General features: G+C 42.1%; 1 protein-coding gene across 2 annotated transcripts in view; it reads left to right on the top strand.

Moving 5' to 3' along the window:
• UGP2 (UDP-glucose pyrophosphorylase 2) overlaps positions 1 to 22,662 on the top strand; it is a 62,774-nt gene that overhangs the window by 715 nt on the left and 39,397 nt on the right. The window contains exon 1 of one of the 2 annotated variants that reach the window (XM_072140385.1): positions 4,237 to 4,537. The exons of the other annotated variant lie outside the window; for it this stretch is intronic. Coding sequence (XP_071996486.1) covers positions 4,519 to 4,537 — 19 coding nt within the window. The 5' untranslated portion in view covers positions 4,237 to 4,518. Of the gene's footprint in view, positions 1 to 4,236; positions 4,538 to 22,662 lie in introns of those variants that run through there. 2 annotated transcript variants of the gene reach the window in all.

A 22,662-nucleotide genomic window follows, 5' to 3' on the forward strand; every position in this document is an offset into this window, starting at 1 on the left:
ATTCCCAAAAAGTCTTAACTCTCCTAACGGGGGTAAGTGCGGTTCACTGATATCAGAAAGTGAATGGAGAGAGAAGACCGAAAATCCCTTGTAATAAAGAGATGAGTGGACCGTTGTTTCAGTTCGGGTTTGGCTTTGAAACCTGAGCGACCAATATGGCTGCCTTAAGGCATTGTAAACCAGCTTTTCTCCAGGTTGTGATTCTGAGAGGTGCGGTTACCTGTGCCCTACTAATATATAATATATATAATTTATTATAATGCAGCGCTGTTATATATTCTAAATTTGAGTCTAGGGGTTTCAGGCTGCGTTCACACATTGCACTTATGTTGGATTTCAGATTGCAAGGTGTGAACGCTGCCTCCTACGTTTCCCATAAACAGTTCACTAATTCCCAAGAAATGTTTTACTCTATAATCAGACCTGAGGAAAGCTGAGTTATAAATGGTATCACCATATTCTTTATAATAAACCCTCTGTCACCCAGCTTTCCCAGACATGGCTTTAAGGCGGGTGGGGTGTAGAGTTCTGTAAAATGGAACAGTACAGTGACTTAGATTGGAGGGTAATGTAATAATTGTGAGAGGGAAGACCCCTTTAAGCTGTAGTCCCAGTCTTTGGTTGCTGCAGCTTGTCCTTCTAGTGAAGGTCAGGGCCATGATGCTGCATCTGCCAAGAGCCAGACATCACACTGACAGATCTCGCAATGACTTTCCTAAAATAAACCTGCACTTTGATGCCTGAGCCGCAGCAGCAGGTCTTGTTAAACCCATATGCCCCCTTCCTAAAAAAGGAACGCGCTGTCTGTCACACACACAACAGAGGACGCGCTGTCACTTGCTGCTGGGATCTACTCCAGGTCCATTCATTCATTTTTATTATTCCGAGTGGATACAGGATTCTAGGCTGCTCGGTAGATACATTATACTCATCTGGGACATTAATGGGGTTGTCCGGGATCAGGTTTTTTTTTTTTTTTGTTGCATGCTCACCATGGAGTATAAATTTAACAAACCTCCTATACTCACATCTCCCCAGTCCCCTTTAATGAAGCTGATCCCCTATCCACAGGTGTCTGATCACTGGGGTGCTGGTCGGGCCCCTACGGATTACCAGAAAAGAAAGCCCAAAATTTCTACCAGTGAATGTAGCTGTGACATACATGCTCAGCCACAGACCTATTCAAGCGCTGGCAGTGTTGGTCTGGCCCACCAGAGTATCAGAGGATCCTCCGGTGGGCCCAGGCTCTAACCCAGTACTGGACCCCAGAGATACAGCAGAAGACAACCCAATTTAGAGGAGGATTCTAGAGTCTGTTTTCTAAAAGTTGATAGAGGGTGAGCCCAAGGAACCCCAGTTCGACATTGAGCGCTGGAGATAGCGGCTCTGGAAGTCGAATAGAAGTACATGCTACGGTGGCTGAGCATGCACACCACTGTCACAATCAGATGAGGCACCTGCGCAGCTGTAAAGGACATTCTCCACCAGGATGAAAGACTGTATGCAAATGAGCCTGAGGGGCTCCAGGCTCCATAGGTATTAATGGAGCCTGGAGCCCCTCAGGCTCATTTGCATACAATCCTTCATCCAGGTGGTAGATGCCCTTGGTGCCTGCTCTTCACCAGTGAGTTCGGACTGCAAAACTTATTCCATTTGCTTGGAAGGTTTCCTGGAGCGAACCCCTAATCAATGAATTGAATTGTGATGCTGAGTTCAGTTAGATGATTTGAGGTTCGGTCCAGGAACTTTTACAAGCTACTGTGCAAGTTTTTTCGGACCTAACTGGCCTCATGGGCTACTAGCTTATTATTCTCGTGATCACAGGGGTTTCAATGGTAAGACCACTAATTTACTAGGTCTGCAAACCTACAGTAAATTCCCTGATGATGCTCTGGACTTGCTGAGTGTGGATGTGTTTTATATGCATAGCAGTAGACTGAGTGTGCATGTGTTTTAGATGCATAGCAGTAGGCTGAGTGTGCGTGTGTTTTAGATGCATAGCAGTAGGCTGAGTGTGCGTGTGCGTGTGTTTTAGATGCATAGCAGTAGGCTGAGTGTGCGTGTGTTTTAGATGCATAGCAGTAGGCTGAGTGTGCGTGTGTTTTAGATGCATAGCAGTAGGCTGAGTGTGCGTGTGTTTTAGATGCATAGCAGTAGGCTGAGTGTGCGTGTGTTTTAGATGCATAGCAGTAGGCTGAGTGTGCGTGTGTTTTAGATGCATAGCAGTAGGCTGAGTGTGCGTGTGTTTTAGATGCATAGCAGTAGGCTGAGTGTGCGTGTGTTTTAGATGCATAGCAGTAGGCTGAGTGTGCGTGTGTTTTAGATGCACAGCAGTAGGCTGAGTGTGCGTGTGTTTTAGATGCACAGCAGTAGGCTGAGTGTGCGTGTGTTTTAGATGCACAGCAGTAGGCTGAGTGTGCGTGTGTTTTAGATGCACAGCAGTAGGCTGAGTGCACTTCTGCGTTCTGTTACGCATTCCGTTACTAATAGCAGAAGGAATAGCGCAGCGGCCCACGTCTATTTCTACAAATATATAAGGGATGGTCCGTTGAAGTCTGTGGTGAACTAACAACCTTTGTTGTTTTTTTTTAATCTCCGTTACTTTTTCCTAAAACGGCTTGTGTAACAGAAAGCCCAGACACAAGTGTGAATTGTACCCAAGCCGCTATCTGTAGCGCTTCTGTTATGATCACAGGCTAAAAGACTAAAAGCTTTATACATTGCGCTAATTTCTGGCTTTTTTGTTTTTGCCAGAATCTGAAAAACCTAATAGAATTGAAATGTTCTATTGAATTTTCAGTTTTTCTCCAGCCACTCGAGTTTGTCATCTTTTCATTGAGCCTGCCCTTGTATCTAGGTAGATCTCAAGGACTCGAGTCCTTGAGCTCAGTCCATTGCTTAAAAAAATTCTGTATAGACTTTTCTTAGTGATATCTATGTAGATGAATGCCACAATCCAGCTTTGTATGTAGACAGACTAGAAGCTGTAAAAATATTTATACAGGTTGTCACCCAGCTTTTCCAAGGAACTGAATGGCAGTATTGCCCTACCCATAAGTAGATAGACTATAGCTGACAATATGCATTGGAGCTGGTAGGATAATTATACGCGTAGTCACCCAGCTTTTCTAAGTTTCTGAATGGCAATGGCACCCTGGCTTGTGTGTAGATAGAATATAGTGGATAACACGTACCACTCCAACGCTGGTTATCTGCTATATTCTATCTACGTACAAGCCAGGGTGACACTGCCATTCAGAAACTTAGAAAAGTTGGGTGACTACCCATATGACCATCTGACTAGCTCCAATGCAGATTGACAGCTATAGTCTATCTACTTATGAATAGGGCAATACTGCTATTCAGTAGCTTGGAAAAGCTGCGTGACAACCCGTATAACTTAATTGCAAATGATCAGTTATAGTTAAAGCTGGGTGATAACAACGCAGGTTATCACCCAGCTTTTCATAGTTTCTGAATGTTGATGTCGCTCTGGCTTGTATGTAAATGGACCATAGCTAACAATCTGTATTGGCTCTGGTAGGATAGCCATACGAGTTGTCACTCAGCTTTTCCAAGCTACTCAATGGCAGTTTTGCCCTGGCTTATAAGTAGATAGACTATAGCTGCATTGGAGCTTGTAGGATAGTCATATGGGTTGTCACCCAGCTTTTCTAAGTTTCTGAATGGCAGTGTCACCCTGGCTTGTATGTATATAGACTATCCTTGTTTGAGCCTTTAGGGTAATCATACGGTTTGTCTCCCAGCTTTTCCTGCAGTGGACATAACATAGAGTCCTGTAGGTCAGCTGAAGGTGACTTCTCGATGGCTGGGGGAGATCCACTGCCGCTGTGTGCTCTGCAATGTCAGTATAGGAAGCCTCGGTGGCCTCCTCGGGCATGTGTGTGCCTGTGGTTGGCTGCTTAGTAGTGGGAGGCAGTCGGCAGGGATGGATTTGCAGAAGGCGGAGCAGTACCCCCCCCCCCCCTCTTGTTGGCTGGTATACAGCACTGGTATACTGTATACTGATCCTATGTAATGGAGGCTTGTGTATCCATACGGTGTATTGCAGTGATCATGTGTCCAGGACGTGCAGCCTGCTCAGCATACAGAACATGCATTACTCATAGGAGGAGGGGGGAGGGAGGACGTGCACTATTAGTCCATGGTCCTCTGGGCTGTCACATGCCATGTCAGGCACTCCCACTCCCATTGATGAAATGTGCATGTCGAGAGCTCAGCCCTGCACAGTGCATCATCGTCATCATCATCACAGGAGCTGCCGCTCTACACACGGAGGGGGCACTCGTGCCAGTCAACTTTCCCAGCCTGCGCCCCATCTGTGGGGGAGGAGAACCTCAACCCCCCCACCTCCCCCTTGTACAGGAATTTATTTGCGTTACCTCCTACTTGGAAGCCCATATTAATACCCACTGATTGATGCCACTTCCTAATTGACTCAAGTGTCACCCTCGTAGCCCTAACAGTGACCGTACATTGCCAAAGATCTTAGAAAACATGTCTTCTCTCGCAAAAGGTAAGTGCATTCACTCTCTATTTATTTATTTAGCATTTTATGTGATTGGTGGTCCCTGAGGGGTTAACAGATAACGCCAGGCTACCTTTGCATAGTGCTTATCAGTCCCCCTGGGCTCGGGGTATATATATATATTGTAGCCCTGAGGAGTAAGGAAACAAGATCTGACGGCAGCTGTGTTTGCATAGGGTTTAATAATGTATTTGGTCGGAGCCATTAACCTGTCGAGCTGAGGACGTGGTCTGGATCCCTGATTCCCCCTCTCCGGCTTCCGAAATAGCAGGAACTAGTCTTCAGGATGTGGAGGTCATAGCCGGAGCCTGGGTGACTGCTGCATTGCTGTAATGTGTGATCCATGCATGTTTACATACAGACACAATGCCGGCTATTCGCTCCGTCTGGGTCATAGACCGGTGTTGCTGGGCACAGAATGGATGCCCACTTCAGGTGTCTGTGGGCATTTTTTCCTGGAGATGAGTCTATACCTACCGTTACTGTGCAGCATCGGGAAGGTAATGCATATTAAACACCTCGTAATCCCATAAGGCTCCAGCGGCAACTGACGGGGTTAATGTGAGGTAAGATGAGAAATTACGACTATAGTGTATACTAACAAGTTACTATTATATTGTTTAAACCATAGTATATATGATAGTATAGATATATATATATATAGATAGTATATATGGTGTTATATGTGGACCAACCCCCATCCCTGTAGTAATCCCATGACATTGGGATATATAGCTCCCGGTGAAAAACGTGACTAAAACGCAACCTACACCTACTGTACCGTATAATGAACGTCTTCTCCTGGGGATAAAATAACTTTGCTTCACTATAGAAAGACATTTATTCCCATCCTCAAATATTCCATAATATATCGTTCTCTGGAATGCGGAGGTTCACGGCTTTTTTGATATCTTTGGTCAGAAACGGCACAGATTGTTGACAGACTTTATTTTATGGTTTAAATACTTTTTGCTCCGAAAATACTCATATTTATTACACTGCATGTTTTAATATTTGGGATATTTTCTGCCTGTTCTTTGTTGTCTACATTTTGGAAAGGAATATTAATGCTGTAACCAAGCAATGGGTATCGGTTTTGGTGATTTTGTGACTTTCCAAAGTTGCGCCTGCCCTTGCTTAGCCATTTTTCCTTGTGGGCTTGGCTTTTTTTTTTGAGTTGCGTTGGAGGTTTAGATTTGGAAAAATAGGTTTGCGTTCTCGTGTTGCACATTTAGACTCTCTAGGGGTATCACAAATGGTACAACATAGATTTTTGGATGGATATGACCATCCTATACCCATCTATCTTTGGTCTGGCCATGGGTACATCGACAAATACCGTGCTAAGGATCCTCTGACATTGACTATTCTATTGACTCCATAACAGAAATGGACCCAGGTGCTGTCCGTACTACAACGGATCCGGCACGGCTTAAGCAGAATAGAAAAAAATAGAAATGGCTACACAGATCCTGAACGTAACACCCGGTGAGGACATTTAGATTAGTGTATACTTCTACCTCTATGAGTAGACTGTCCATTTAGCAGTATCACTGTTACACTGCAGTTTTGATGAAGAAATCTGCTGGTGTTTCATTACCCAACATAAGCCTCTTTGTAACCTGAGGCAGGACATCAGTAAATTCTGGAAAAAGTAATGATCCAATTCACTTTCCATCAGTGGGGATTGTCTTGGGTGATAAATATAGTGTCTGCCGGCTTTATAGGTGGCATTTGGGAGTTCGGAAAGCAGAAGGTTGGGGAATTGGAGGAAGATCGGAATAGTTATGTTTAGTACATTCTAGAAGTTATCTAGAACCTTATTAAAGGGGTTAATTTTCTTTAATCTAAAAAAACCAACCATGATAAACCCCATTTGTTGGCGTGATAGCTGATGTGTAACCTTAGGAAAGCCATCCTTCGTATTAAGATAGTCAACGAGTTCATGAAAACACCTACTCCATCTCATTAACTGAAAATGTACCAGATACAGGTGGTCCCCTACTTAAGGACACCCGACTTACAGACGACCCCTACTTAAAGACGGACCTCTCTGGCCACTGTGACCTTTGGTGAAGCTCTCTGAATGCTTTACTATAGTCCCAGATTGTCATAAAAACCAGGATTAACAATAAAGCTTTATTGTAAATCCCTGTAATAACTGTTATAGCTGTTTATTGTAGATTGGGACTAAAGTACAGTAAATTACCAATTACCGGAGGTACGTTTGTAACTAGGGGTCGTCTGTAAGTCGGGTGTTCTTAAGTAGGGGACCGCCTCTACATCATAACTTGGCTATATGATAGGATGGCACATATGAAGTGGTGAAGTATATAGATTGAGATGCCTTTTAGAATCTATTTAAGGTGTTTTTTTGACCCAGGTATGTAAGTAGATTTGGGTAAGAGATTCTCCCCTAACCCCATGATTGGGTGGAAGTTATAGATCAGTGGGGCTCACGACTAGGAATACACCACAACAGGCGGGTCTCTTAGAAGTGACCTTAGAAGTGAGTATCTGTGCTACATTCAGATTCCAATTTTTATGATCCCTAAAGGTTCCCTACATTTGGATAGTGGATCAGTTTGGGGGGGGGGGGGGGGGGCTTCAAGAATTTGCTAGTAAAGGGTAAAATTTCTACATTTGTGCAAAGCAGAGATAACCATCAAGTTCACTTACAACTTTGCTACTCCGACTCTGACATTGTGGTCTTGGTTAGAAGGATGTGATGTAAGATTATTCACATCCCCTTTAGAAGATTGGACATCACATACACATTTTAACATCTCTCCATGTTCTACCGACTGAAATTCTCAGTCATTGATCTGCCTTAGGCCAGGAACGCATTGTGGGTTCACTGTAGGACGCTTGCAGTAGACATTATTCAGATCATTGTGGGTAAAAGTGTCAGAAAGCTGATCTTTTATATGGCATCTCCGAGTCTCCTCTCTTATCTACAGGAACCACCCAGGACAACCACTTATATTTTTCCTCAAACTCTGACCTAGTGAACGGGACATGCCAATGTTTATTCCCATCTCTGTCTCAGCTGACTGAGATGGAAATATCCCTTTTCCAATATTTCATAGACCCGTACTGTTTAACAAGGACTGTAGGAACATAAAGTTGGTTCTAGACGCGCAGCTTCATGAGCCATACGGGCAGCAGGAAGGGATAAATAATTCTTTGTAAACGCTACGAGTCTTATACTTCTCTTCCTGTGAAGTTTAGTAAGCATAATCTAAGTTCAGATAAATGTCTCTTGGCATTTGTCCCAGGGAAAGTCTTCTCCTAAAACTGCTGAGCCTTCAGTGCTTGTTTGTAGGAGCCTCAGGACATTTGTATAGCCATATACCAAATGATTTATTGGTTACACTACGACTCCCTCTTACACCTCGGGTATTGGCACACCTCTATGTATTATTTCTGTTGTTGCTTAGTATTGTTAGTATTTTTGGTTAAAAAAAAAACTAAATTATTAATTTTTTTTTATTTAAAGAAAAGTTATTTTTATATCTCATTTGGCTTCTCACCTAGCCCATTATATCCCAGTGAGTTCTGCTGCATTGAGCTCCCACACAGCAGGAGTGCTACAGCATCAGGTGGAGATGAGCGAATCCAAAGCTTTGCCAAAGTTGCTCCAGTACTCCTGGAAATTGCTCTAATTACCCCCTCTAGAGACTGCCCGAAGCGAAACGGAAAATATTCAGATTTGATTTATGCTTGAAAAAACAAATAGCTTATATCTATACTAATCTTGCTTAGACGTTGGGTTGGCTGAGAAGTACATGTTAAAGGGAACTTGTCAGCAGAAATATACCTAATAAACCACTACCAGTATTTTCACAAGCATTCCAACACCTTCCAGATCATTTTTTTTTCTTGGCCCAGTGTGGTGGCATCATCCAGAACATCAACTTTGAAGTGAGTGTAAATTTGTTGTATAAAGTCAAGGAGGCGGAGAGTTTAACACTGAAGTCCAGCTTTCCCTGTCTCAAAATGCCCCTTTCAGTGCAATTAATGGCCCTGCACCCAGAGACCCCGCTAACCAGATCTCCTGAAGTCCCGCGCATGATGTAGGTCACTGAAGGGGTTAGAGGCAGGGAGACCTTGACTTTACTGTTAAACTCTCCGCCTCCATGACTTTATACTACCAATTTACATTTCACTTCAAAGTTGATTTTCTGAGTGATGGAACTATGCTGGGCTATGAAAGAAACCTGATCTGTAGGCTGTAAAGCTTCTAGACAACATGCTGGTAGTTTATTAGGCCAGTTGCTGATGACAGTTTTCCTTTAACACTTGGTGAATTTGGTTCACACAGCTTTGGTCAGTCCTGGAAATGTTAATGCTTCTCGTGTGGTGCACAGTCTTGTAAAACCAGTCCTACATAACTGCTACCTACTTATTAACATACAAAGATACCATGAATACCATACAATTTATTATTAATAGCCACAATTACAGTAGATTAGCGATAATCGGAGTCTGAGTTGGAGTCATTTTGTTTTGGAATAGCAAGTTGAAAAACCAGAAAAAAATTGTGGTGCTGAGGGAGTGAAAGGACCAAGTTCTTAAAAAAAAATGATATAAAACATTTTTCACATCACAAAGTTACAGGTATAATGACCACGTTCACATCCTCCTCTCCACAATTCTATGAAGGTCACCATAACCACAGCTAAATCTGCATAGCGTAAACCTGGACTTGTTCCTGGAGAAGCCGTTTAACCACGATTCTGTGACTAGAATTCTAGAAAATTGTGCATTTTTATGTTCAGGTCTTTTAATCGAAATCTATAAATTGTGAATAACTGAGATGATAACTCTTACATTTGTTTTGTAGCCTTATATTACTAACGTATATTATAAGGCATCACATGTAATTGATGATTTGGAATAGTTTCCCTCCTCCTTGGTTTTGCCGGATCAAAAAAATGTAACACAGGTGCAGCGCATTGAGGCTATGAAACCTCTCCAAAATAATTTTTTTCTTATACTTTTTGACCTTTTCTTCAGTCTAATAATACAGTCAGTATAAATATACAGTCGAATAAACGCAGGGCGGCATGTGTAACAAACGGGGCAGTGACCTCTGATATTTCTTCCCAGAGGAGAGTAGTGTTACCGTGTAAATGTACAATGTGTCCCTGACTGGGATTTCACATTGTAGTTAAGGTTCTTAAGGTCATTGTGGTTTATCATCTCTGTGTTTTCTCACTTTATGTTAATGGTCCCAATTTCTACATAACGGTATGAAAGGTTGGGGGTGTGTTGTATCTCTATATAGAAGACCATCCGTGGCTTCATGCACCTGTGTGCTCACCTGAGCTGAAGGTGACCCCTCCTCCCTCCATAGAGAATAGCGGCGCGCGTCCGCACACACGCCGAAGGATAGAGCATGTTCTATCTTTTTGCGGTGTGTGGCCCGGATCGGTGCCACACATGTGTGGCACCGTATCTGCGCTGCACCGCTATTGCCATCTATGGGGACGTACATGCGGCCGCATGTACGTCCACACAGACGGCCATGTGAATGAACCCTAAGCTGAGGGGCTTCGCCGCAAATCAATGTTTGTGCATAATGCAGCCATTTTTGCAATTCCCTCAAGGCCACCATACACAGATATATGCATGGAGTCCTACAAACACTTATTTGGTCTTTGGCTATGTGAGGCTCAGTTTACTCCTGTGTTGGGGGCTTCCGTTATTTAGAGTGTAACGGAAACTAAAAGCAAAGCATAACTTAAGGTCTTCCCTTACCTCTGTATCCCACTCACTATGGAAGGTTGCTGAATGACACAGGCTTTTTTGGGCAATTTTTTTCTCTTTTTGATAACAGAAGGGGGTATGAAACCTATTGAACACAGTTGTGAACCAACCCTAAAGAAGGTCTGCTGTCATATCTATAATTCGTATAGCTTGCCTGACTTCATTCCCGCTGTTCTTTCTACCCCAGATAATTAGAACCAATTAACTAATAGGGGGGTGACCAATTCTACTTATCTAGGCCCACGATGATGGCGTCTGTCAGAATCCCAGCTTCCCTGCTCGATGCAGTTATACAAAATCTTGCTTTGTAGGATAGTTGTGAACTTGACAGATGTGTGCCGTTGACATTGAGAACAAAACTAAAAATGTTCTTTCTGATGGGTAATTGAAGTCTCCACATGGTTCCTGTCAAATACAGAATGCTAATTGACATATGTCATGTGATTGGCGCTGTGTCCCTGAGCAATTGGGTCCTCATTCGTCCATTTAAAACCACACTACTGGTTTGATATAATATGGCCCATAGGCCTTCATATGTGAATTATCTCCTAATAGCCAATAGGATTGTATTCTTGTCCTGTAAATTACCACTCCAGAAATAAATTGTTACTGCCCCCTTGGCCAGTATGAAATAATTTATTTTTGGGGACATCAAAAAATGAAACCCCAAGTCAATCGGAGGTACAGCGGCAATCAAATGATGCAAGTCCTTGGTGACAGGTACTTGATCAATATTGTTATAGAATCTATGAAAAGTTTTGGTTCCGAAAATGCGATCTCCGATAGAAAAGAGTTTAAAGACAAGAACCGTTACTTCATTAATACAGTTAACTCTGCTAATGAAATAACCCGAGTCTATACATATGTTTTGTTTTACAGACATCAGGTGGTGTCTTAAAATATCAGCGCTTGGTTACTATGGGAATACATGTCTAATGAGCCATAATTAACGAAGCCAAAAAGAAGCAAAAAATTATTTGATTACAGGCAGTCCCCGGGTTACATACAAGATAGGGACTGTAGGTTTGTTCTTAAGTTGAATTTGTATGTAAGTCGAAACTGTATATTTTATCATTGTAGTTCCCGACAATTTTTTTTTTTTGCCCCAGTGACAATTGGAGTTTCAAATTTTTTTGCTGTAATAGGACCAAGAATTATCAATAAAGCTTCATTGCAGACAATTTTAAGCTGATTATTGCAATCTGGGACTATTTTAAAGCATCCAGAGAGCTTCACCAGAGGTCACAGTGGGCAGAGGGGTCCGTCTGTAACTATGGGTTGTCTGTAAGTCAGGTGTCCTTAAGTAGGGGACCGCCTGTACTTTGCAACAAATAAAAGCAGCACTCTGCCGAGGGTGTGAATCCCTTTGCGCTAGCACGTTGCCTTCAAAGTTTTTAATTAGTATGCCGAAAAGTGTCCCCGCAAAAGGAATCCCTAATTAGCAAGTTACAATTAAAACTGAAAGCGGAGGTCACATGCAAACACAGATTTTAATTTAGTTTCTGGAAACGTAAAAGTGTAGTAAAATGAGATCTGGCCAAACATGGAGATAAATAGTCAAGAAAACTAGAGGTTCAGAGACTGTATATAGGGTCACATCAGCCCCCGTTGGCTTACGGTAATAGCCGAAAGATGTGTTGTTGTGTAAAATAGTTACATGTATAAGGCTATGTTCACACCATAAACAAAATAGTACTGTATATACTTGAGTATAAGCCGACCCGAGTATAAGCCGAGACCCCTAATTTTACCACCAAAAACTGGGAAAACCTATTGACTTGTGTATAAGCCCCCATGTAGCATAATACAGCTAGCCAGCCCCCATGTAGCATAATACAGCTAGCCAGCCCCCATGTAGCATAATACAGCTAGCCAGCCCCCATGTAGCATAATACAGCTAGCCAGCCCCCATGTAGCATAATACAGCTAGCCAGCCCCCATCGGGAGCCTCGCACTGCAGATCGGGACCCGCGCCAACGATCCTGACACCGGAGGGTGAGTATTACGTTTTTTATTTTTTACTTGACTCGTGTATAAGCCGAGGTGAGTTTTTTTCAGCACATTTTTTGTGCTGAAAAACTCAGCTTATACACAAGTGTATACGGTAGATTCCATAAGTTATTGTGAACGTAGGACCAATGCAGTGGTGCAGGAAAAATGGACATTTATAGAGCTAATATACTGGGGCTTATTTACTAAGGGTCTGTGGATCGCATTTCCGTCGGGCTGTTCATATTTTTAGGGATTTGCGCCACTGGGACAGGGGTTGTGTCGCACTCGATCGGATTTTGGCGCATCAACGCCGGCTTTCATGCTACAGAAATGGGGGGGGGGGGCAGGCCATTGGACGATCCAATTGATTCGGCTGAGCATAGGATTTATTATTGTCGCAACCAATGCACTTACATGCACCAGGAAGAAGAAGGTGAACTCAGTAGGACCTGAGCGGGGAAGCGACACATGAAGGATATCCGGTGCATGATCTTAGTGAATCGCGGCACAGTGCATTGTCGTCGGACAACGAACTTTGGGTGAACTCCGTCGGGCGGGTAAGTAAATGTGCCCCAATGTATGGTTTTTTTTTTTTTCACTGTACTTTTCTACCTTTTGGGTAGTTTTAAGAAATGTGGGACAACCCATTTATTATGTATAGTTTTATAACAATTTTTCAACAATATAAGCTCTGAAATTAATCTCCCTTGACAGAATTTGTACGTTACATTTCACATTGTTCGGCCATACTGAAGCATCTTAAGGTTTCTCCTATATGTTTGACCTTGAGACTATTTTTAGCTTGCAGCTTTGTGTCTGGAATAGTCCGGCATATATAGCGATGATGATGATCCCATGTCATCGTGGCTATGCTGATTAGTACTGCTGGTTGATTAGTTCTTGTAATCTGGATGAAGCTATGGATATAGGATGTGTGATGGGAAAATTATATTTTTGTGTTTTTGTGTTTTTTTTATTTTTTTTTGTTCCGAACACGTTAGGGTGGTTAATTCCATGCTGTTAGATTTCTTTAACAGTTGGGTTATTTTGTTTTATTTGCATAATTTTACATAAGAAAGCTTGGTTGTACAGATGGATGTTAAAACTAATAAGAGCAGTATGCACCAAAGTTATTCACCGTGACATTGTAGAAAATGTGAAGGTTGAGGGCAACAAAACAAACTGGGGCCAGGAATTTTGGCCATGTATGTTTTTAGGCGCTACAAATCACGAAAATGAGAGGTCCGATGGGGTCCCACATACCTCCGTTGGACCCTCCCCCATTACGTCAGACTAATGGAACAGACAGCCGCGCATGACCGTTATCTCTGTGGAGCTGACGGAAACTGCTGAGCGCTGCGCTCACCGATCTCCGTCAGCTCCATAGAGGTTAATGGAGCAGAACGGTCATGCGCGGCTGTCTGCTCCATTAGTCTGATGGAGCGACGAGGGCTCAGACGATTTTGTGATCTGCGAGAGTCTCCGCACTGAGACCCCCACTGATCAACGAGTTAGACTGTATCCCGTGGATAGGGCCTAACTTGTGTTCGTGGTAAAACCCCTTTAAGAGCAGGTTTGTTGGAACAAATTCCACAGGCTAAAATGTTTGACAGACTGCTATCCAAAGTGTATGGCATCTTGGTCTCTGTTCACTCAAGTGTCATGGCCTCCATTCCGGGTCATAGCTATATAGGTCACAGTTGTAACAGGGCACACAATCCACTATATAACACTTTGATCTACAACATTCATGAAATTTAAGGATCATAAAATGTTCTACTTTATCACCGTACCCTGCGATTTATGAGAGTAAGATACTAGAGAGTTCTTCCCACTCCCGTAGGAGGTCATTAACATTTCAATGTCAGAAGTAGCAGCGTGTCAGTATATAGTCAAGTAAATGAGACGATGGAGAAATGTGCAGCTTCCAGGATTACAGTGTTCTCCTTATACTCCATTCACAAAATGTACATCAAAGATATTGCTGGCTATAACTGAAGAGTAATCAGAGATGATGTGCAGCTGATATACATAGGGGCAAATGTATAATTTGGTTTCCTTCGCAACTTTTTAAAGTTGCCATACTTTAGCAGTGCTATGTATCTTTCTAAGGATAAATTCATACTACTGTTCCTACCCTACGTTAAAAAAATGGAAGAATGGAAGTTTAACGTGTCAATTCAAAATCCCATTAACCTCAATGTAGATTTTATGTCATCCGTTATGGTCAATTTGGCAGGTATCCCTTATCCGTGCGTTTTTTTTTCAAATGAAGAAAAAGTACTGCCTAAACGGAACATAACTGCTGACATAAAATCTACATTGATGTCAATGGGATTTTTAAGTGATACGTTAAACCTCCGCTAACCCCTTCACGCCAAGGCCTTTTTCGTTTTTGCATTTCCATTTTTTACCCACCTTCAAAAATCGAACTTTTTTTTATTTTTCCATTTAAAGAGCTGTGTGAGGGCTTGTTTTCGGCGTAACAAATTGCACTTCATAGTGACAGTATTTAATATTCCATGCCGTGTACAGGGAAGCGGGAAAAAAATTCCCAATGCAGTGAAATTGGTAACTGGAATTTAATATTTAATACATAAATCCGTCTTGGAAAGATACAGACACAACCACCGGCTAAAAAATGCTCCTTAAAAGTGCAAAATAAAGATACATGTCCCCTACAAAGTACTTTAGCTGAGGTGCTGTATCTAAGCTGCAAATTTATAGGCATCCAACTTGCGTAGAGCTGAGCTGCTGTATCTAAGCTGCAAATATATGGGCATCCAACTTGCGTAGAGCTGAGCTGCTGTATCTAAGCTGCATTTATAGAAAATATATAATGTTCATTAGCAGTTTATAATTCTGATATGTAGCTTTTTGTGGGGTGGGGGGTAAAGGGGAGAAACATGTTTTTGAGGCCGTGTCCCTAAGGTCCTGGCAAGGAACCCAGTATTAATGGACCAATATTGGGTCTTGTGAGCTGCTGAAAGCTACTGATGAGGAAAAGTTTTGTAGGGGCTCCATAGACAATTTTTGTCTAGGGGCGATTGAGTCCTTAGTTACACCCCTGCCTCCATTCCTGACTGAGCCATGATGGCCTGTTTTCGTTTTAATCCCGTTGACTTTTAAGTTGGGACTAGTCTGGTTTTCGTGGGTGTTTCAGTATATTACTGTAAGAATATTTCGGCAGAACGTGCTGCGCCTGCCATGAAAAAATGTTATCCTTCCTGACAGAGCAGGAAACAGCATTAAAGATCTCCTTGAACATAGGAGCCTCGTGCCTAGTGTGAACAGAACCTAAGGCGGCTCGGCGATGCAGAGATTCTTAGCTGAAAGGGGAACATCAAGATCAATACAAAGTTCTGAAATGACAAAATATGGTTAAAAATAAAATTGCAGAACAGCATCTATGACTCCACAGGAGACCTTTTATACCTTGTATGGAAACTATAGGTGTGCTTTAATGACATGAATCTGAGCTTTAAGTCTTTCCTCTGATGGGATTCATACTCAGCCTTTGACGAGGGAGACATTCAGAAGAAAGCAAGACATGCGTGTAGATGGGGGGAGTTTTATTATCTAGATAATATCCTGGAAATTCTTTGCTTTCCTGACACAAAGGCTCCTTCAATGAGTGGTCGCTCTTTCCTGGTATTTCTGAGTGGTTTGTGTGCTCGCTGCGTGTCTTAACCAACCATTTGGGCTGCATGACATTTCTCCACTATTTCTTGCAGCTAAAATGTATGTCTCCTGGCATGACTGTCACTAATATCACACAAAAAGGTGTACAGACGGTCCCCTACTTAAGAACACCCGACTTACAGACGACCTTCTAGTTACAAACGGACATCAGGACGTTGGTACCATATATACTCGGGTATAAGCCTAGTTTTTCAGCACATAAAAATGTGCTGAAAACCCAAATTCGGCTTATACTCGAGTAAAAAATATAGGTTTTATCAGGTTTTTGTGGTAAAATAAGGGGCCTCGGCTTTAACTTGGGTCGGCTTAAACTCGAGTATATACGGTAATTTACTGTACTTTAGCCCTAGGCTACAATAATCATCTATAACAGTTATCACAGGTGTCTGTAATGAAGCTTTATTGTTCATCCTGGTTCTTATGACAACCCAACATTTTTAAAATCCAATTTTCACAGAGATCAAAAAGATTTTGGCTGGGGTTTCAGTGATAAAATATACAGTTCCGACTTGCATACAAATTCAACTTAAGAACAAACCTACGGAACCTATCATGTACGTAACCAGGGGACTGCCTGTAATAGGTTACTGTATAAATGCTTCATCGTAGCGTAAAGTTTTCTTCACTATGATGCATCTACTAATTCCATCTTATGGGTTAAAATTACTCTGTACGAGGGCTTGTTTTGTACTTCAGACCGTCAGTATTTGGCTTTTCATGCGGTGTACTGGGAAGCTGGAAAAAACCTCCAAATGTGGTGAAATCGGCAAAATAATATGTGGGCTCTGTTTTTACAGTTTTCACATTTCTTGCGCCTTATTCTGATGCCAGTGATTTTTGTATTATATTTGAGGGATGAGTTGACGTTGTAATTGCTATCATTTTGAAGACAATTTAGTGCATTTTTTTTTTTTTTTTGAGCTTGCATTTTAAAAAATTTTAATTATTATTTTTTTTACTAAAATTTAACAAACATACAGCCAGTAAATAATACAATCTTATTACCGCTACCAAACATACTTCCCGTTTAGTTACTAGTATCTTTTACTATAAGCTTCTTCGGGTTAGTATTCGTTAGCAGGTAGAGAAATCATTTGGTAATTTTAGACGCTGCTCGGACTTATACAGGCCAGACTTCGTTTTGTCGTCTGGACTATATAAAGTGTCCAAAAAAACTACTAAACAAACGTATCTTGGTTTTTGTGGTTAGCTTAATTAAATTCTGCACTGGAAAATTACAGAAAATGTTCATTCACCAGGATGAAATAATGTATGCAAATGAGCCTGGAGCCCCTAAGGCTCATTTGCATGCAGTCCTTCATCCTGGTGGTAGTTGCCCTTTAAGTATGGGCTCTTGGTCCAGGGGTCCCATTTTTCAGCAAATGTGACTGTTGTATTGCAATAGTTTTTGCAAATGCGTAGGTAGTGATTATTTGTTTGGTTGCCATGACCAGATGGGAAGCCAAAGAATATGTGTCAGAGTTCATCTACCTCCTCAACTGTGCCAGCACAAAGGAGATGTAGATGGGTAAATTGTGTGCAGCCTAGAGGGTGTGAAGTACCATTATTGCAGGTTTTTTTTGATAATGGCTTCCTGCTGTATCCAAATGATGCTTGTATTGTTGCTAGGGTATTTCTCCACTGTTCTGGAGTAAAATTACGTTTTAAATCTGTTTTCTGTAGTAGTTTGTAGAAGAATGAAATGCCCCTAGTTTTGGGGTCAATTTGAACATTTGGTCATTCTTTTCCTCATGTTAGGGGGTTTAACACTGGAATAATCATTGATATATTTTATTTTACAATATTTTCAGGCCTCCAAGGATATTTCAACCCTAGGGGGTCTGATTGTTCCTACAATATAGTGCAGTATATATTTTGCCTCTGGCATGGTGTAATTCAAACCACTCTGCTCTGTCCTGGGAGTTTTGGAGACTAACGGTTGACACCATGGGCACTAACAATCCAAGCCAGAATGGCGACGTGCGTGAGCACAGATCGAGGGTGTTTGCTGCATAAAAGTCCAGTGATCAAATAGATTAGGGGATTAAAATGACACTCGGTACAGCCCCTTAAAGGAAACCTACCACTTGTAGTGGCAGGTTTCTGATGGAAATACCGGGCACCAGCTCAGGGTGAGCTGGTGCCGGAGCTTATTTTTGTCAGTGTTTTAAACCGCGGTATCGCGGTTTAAAACACTTTTTAAACTTTATAGCCGGGCTCTCCTTCACTTCCTATGTAGCCGCGCGCATGGTAAGCGCCGAGCGCGTACCTCCCTGCGCCGGCTATAAAGTTTAAAAAGTGTTTTAAACCGCGATACCGCGGTTTAAAACACTAACAAAAATAAGCTCCGGCACCAGCTCACCCTGAGCTGGTGCCCGGTATTTCCATCAGAAACCTGCCACTACAAGTGGTAGGTTTCCTTTAAGTGATAAAGTAGTAGCGACAGACACTTTACATTTAGGTTGAGAATTTGGGTTAAAGCTGTTGCAGTAGGAACTCTTGTAGTTGTGGCTTTCGCTTCCGGTTAGACCTAGGTTGCCAAAATGATGGATTATAATGTGGTCACCATTACTATGATGTATCATGTTAGAATCTATAGGCCTTAGTCTCTGGCTTTATGGCTCCTTAATATGTTTTTTAATTAATATGGAAAAATAAGATAAAAAAAATCCTGTTTTGAAGGCTCGTTGCCAACAATGCTTGTAACTCTAAGACGCTGACATTATTCTACCGCTTCCAACATCGGAGCAGCATCAATAACATCTGTCTGCTTTTGGCTGTGTAAATATGTATGTGTCTCCAAGGGAGAAGAAGATAGTTAGGAAAAAATGTGCTGTTATTTGGCAGCTTTGAGAACAATATCCAGAATAGGTGGAAATGGGGCCAAAATTACACAACCAAAGTCTTCATCTAAAATTTGTCTATGTATCATATAACAATGTAAGGTAAGGTGAACATAGTTTTACATTTTTGTATTTTTTCCTTACTGGTAATTTTGGCCCTTTTATGAAGTGTATACTCCTTCATTGTTGGTGGCTCTACAACTTCTATCATTGTCCACAGTAGATGGATGCACCTTCCAATATGGTCTGGTCCATACCTCAACTTGCCAAAGACGAAAGAGCCAAATGGCCAACAGGAATAGTTCTTCAAAAAGCCAATTTCTGCATTATCCTTTTTCCCCCTCTTTGTCTTAACCTAGAAAACGGATTCCAGACTCATCTTGGCATCTCCAAAATTTAGCTCAGTTTTGTGTAATGTGGCTTGTATCAGGGTTTGAATGGGAGCTGAAGGGTTGACCCACAAGTGACACCTATCCCCGATCTACAAGATTGCTGGGACCTAACTAGTGAGACTCCCGGAGTGTCCTATGTCAATGAAATGGTGGTGTTTGTGTATGACCACTGCTCTATCTCCTTCCATGAAACTGTCAAAGTGTGATAGACCTTTGTAAGGTGTCCTCCTGGCCAATCAAAGCCATGCCGAAAGTTCATCTCTAGTAGTAACACTTGCACACCACAGCTCTGTTCACATGTAGTGCTTGGAGACCTCAAATCTTGTGATTGTTGGAGGTCCCAGAGGTTGGACCTTAACAATCTGTCACTTGTCCCCTATACTGCATGCAGGGGTAAGTGTCAAATGTGCAACAATCTTTTTTTCATCAGGATCATTATGTCTAGTAAGCAATAGATTGGAGCACCTGTATGTATAATGAAATGTTATACAATATACTTTCTGTATTAATTTCTAACTGTTTTCTATATCTCTGCTTGTTATGCAACAGGAAGCTTTATGATTTATTTCTGTGGATAAAAACTGGTCCCTGGTCACGTGATGTCCCTGGTCACGTGATGTCCCTGGTCACGTGATGTCCCTGGTCACGTGATGTCCCTGGTCACGTGATGTCCCTGGTCACGTGATGTCCCTGGTCACGTGATGTCCCTGGTCACGTGATGTCCCACAGGTGCATGGTTTGTTATATCCCTGGTCATGTGGTGTCACACAGGTCCATGTCTCATTCTAACACACAGCTCTGTGATATAACGAGCCGTGCACCTGTGTGACATCACATGACCAGGGGTATAACGAGCTGTGCACCTGTGTGATATCACATGACCAGGGGTATAACGAGCTGTGCACCTGTGTGATATCACATGACCAGGGGTATAATGAGCTGTTCTCCTGTCTGACATCACAGGACCAGGAACCGTTTTTATATTCACTGGAAGTAAACAATGAAGCTTCCTGTTGTATTACAGCAAGCAGAGATCTAGAAAACTGTGAAGAATTGATGAAGACAGTATATTGGGAAATTGTAAGATTTTTCAATATATAAACATTATTAATTATTTGCATTGCAAGTTACTTTGCACTCAGTAGTAGTTGTGACCCCCCTGGTTTCTCCTCTGTCTTCTCCGGAGCATGGCGCTTGTGTTACCGCAGAGTATCTGTTCTCCATTAAACTGATGCAAAGTGAAATAACCCGTGCACATAACTCATCTCCAGTTACAGCTGGGCCTCTCGCCCACTCGGGGGGCTTTACTGTCCCAAACCAGACACATGTGCTTTACACTTACATAGTGTTCCAGCAAGCATAGGCCAGCATTTGCCTCACGCCTTTCCGATCTCGTGAGGTTTGTCCCTCCTCTGGATGTAAATGTTATGTGTGTGTCATGTGCGATGAGCTCATATAGGTTACCGAAATGTGTCATTTCTTAACATATTTAACCTAAATACTCTAGGAATGTTGTTACACTAGGTCAACCCTCGCTCATCAGCTTAAAGGTGCGTTTTTTGTGCTAAGTGCACAGATGTTATTTTAATTATGGGTTAAACTGGACCATCTGGTTGCGGTCACACGTCTTCTCTTGTATCTAGTTGATTTGTGTAGATAAAACACCGCAATGGGGTTTTGTTACTTAAAAAAATAAATAAAGTAAAAGTAGATTATAGAATTACAACGGCCTGTGCATAAGGGACGTACATTTTACTCTGTAAAATCTGCTGCGGATTACTGTATCTCTGTCACTTGACGAATTTTACATGATGTAATCTGCAGTATGGGAATTTTCTGCTGCGGGATTGCAGCAGATTTCTCTTCTCAAAGAAAATCTACCATTAAAGGGGTTGTCCCACATAGAAAAGTTAGGCCCTATCCCTTGGATAGGTCCTAACTTGCTGATTAGTGGGGGTCTCAGCGCTGAGACCCCCACTGATCAGCAAGTTGGGCCCTATCCCCGTGGATAGGGCCTAACTTGCCTTTGTAGGAAAACCCCTTTAAAATCCATCATGGTAACCCAGGGATCATTTGCATCGACCTTTTAGGAAAATCTGAGATAAATATCATTTGCTTAATCATTTGGAATGGGGTGTAGATCCAGGCCCTGTGACTGTGGTAATCTTCTTATATTTGTTATCCATGGCCTGTTTCCTTCTAAAATCAACTTGCAAAATTATTCTAATGAGTCTCAGGGCTCTGTTGGGTGTTTTCAGAGCACCTGAGTGATGTCTTTTCACTGGTTGTTACTATGAGCAGAGCAGGTCTTCCCCACTTCCTGCTGCTGCTAGATTACACAGACTGGGGGAGGGGAGACATGTTCTGCTCGTTGTAACAACCAGTGAAAAGATATCACCCCCCCTGAGACCATCAGGCTCATTATCATAATTTTAGAAGAAGTCCATGGATAAGCAGAGTTAATGGTTAATCTACCACTTAGTTTTCTGGTGACTTTCAATACTCTGAATGATGTAGAACTCTCAGAAGTCATATGTACAGTCTGCTTAAAGGAAGTCTGCTAGCATCTTTGACCATACAAAGCTTGTTAAAAATTGGCCCTGGAGATCTGTTTGTTAGTAGCAGCAGGACTGTGCAAAATGCATTTGTATTCCAGGATTGTAACTGGACTTGGTAGCACTGCCGTGTTAGATCTTTTAACTGAACTTTTACACACCACAAGTAACAGCGGTATGTTTCTGGTTAGAGGGGCTGTGGGGGGTGTTTGAATGCAGAGACCCAACAATACAGCAGTGTAAGGAAAGTCCAGTTCTCCTAGTCCAGCTACAATCTTGAAATATAAATTAATTTTTCCCAGTCCTGCTTCTACTAACTCGCACAAAGGTTACACAGATCTCCAGGGCTAAAACCGAACACTGTCTGCAGCTGTGTACGGTCAAAACTTCTGGAAGAATCCCTTTCATCTAAGGTCACTACAGGCCTAGATGTACAGCTATAAGCTTCCTCCACACAAGGCCCATTGCATCTACTCACTCAAATGATATAGAGGTTTGTGCAAGGCATATGATGGAAAGGGCAAACGGAAATCCTAAGAAATGAGCTGCACTACCATTATTTTATTATTATTAAGCAGTGGGATCCTCTAACACTGCATTATTGGGGGAAATTTATCATAAGTCTCTTAGAGCAGAACTCTTCTAGTTGCCCATGACAACCAATCAGAGGTCAACTTTCATTTTTCCACTGCTGTTTATAAATTTAAAGCTCAGCTCTGATTGGTTTCCATGAATAACTAGAACAGTTTTACCTCAGAAACTTGATGATAAATCTCCGCCATTGTGTCTACCGTGTCTGCACAGCTTTTCTCACTCGCGTCACCTCTGCACCTGTGTTTTTTTTATATAATCCACAA

The sequence above is a fragment of the Engystomops pustulosus genome, chromosome 3 (genome assembly GCF_040894005.1).
Source record: "Engystomops pustulosus chromosome 3, aEngPut4.maternal, whole genome shotgun sequence".
Lineage (NCBI taxonomy): Eukaryota > Metazoa > Chordata > Amphibia > Anura > Leptodactylidae > Engystomops > Engystomops pustulosus.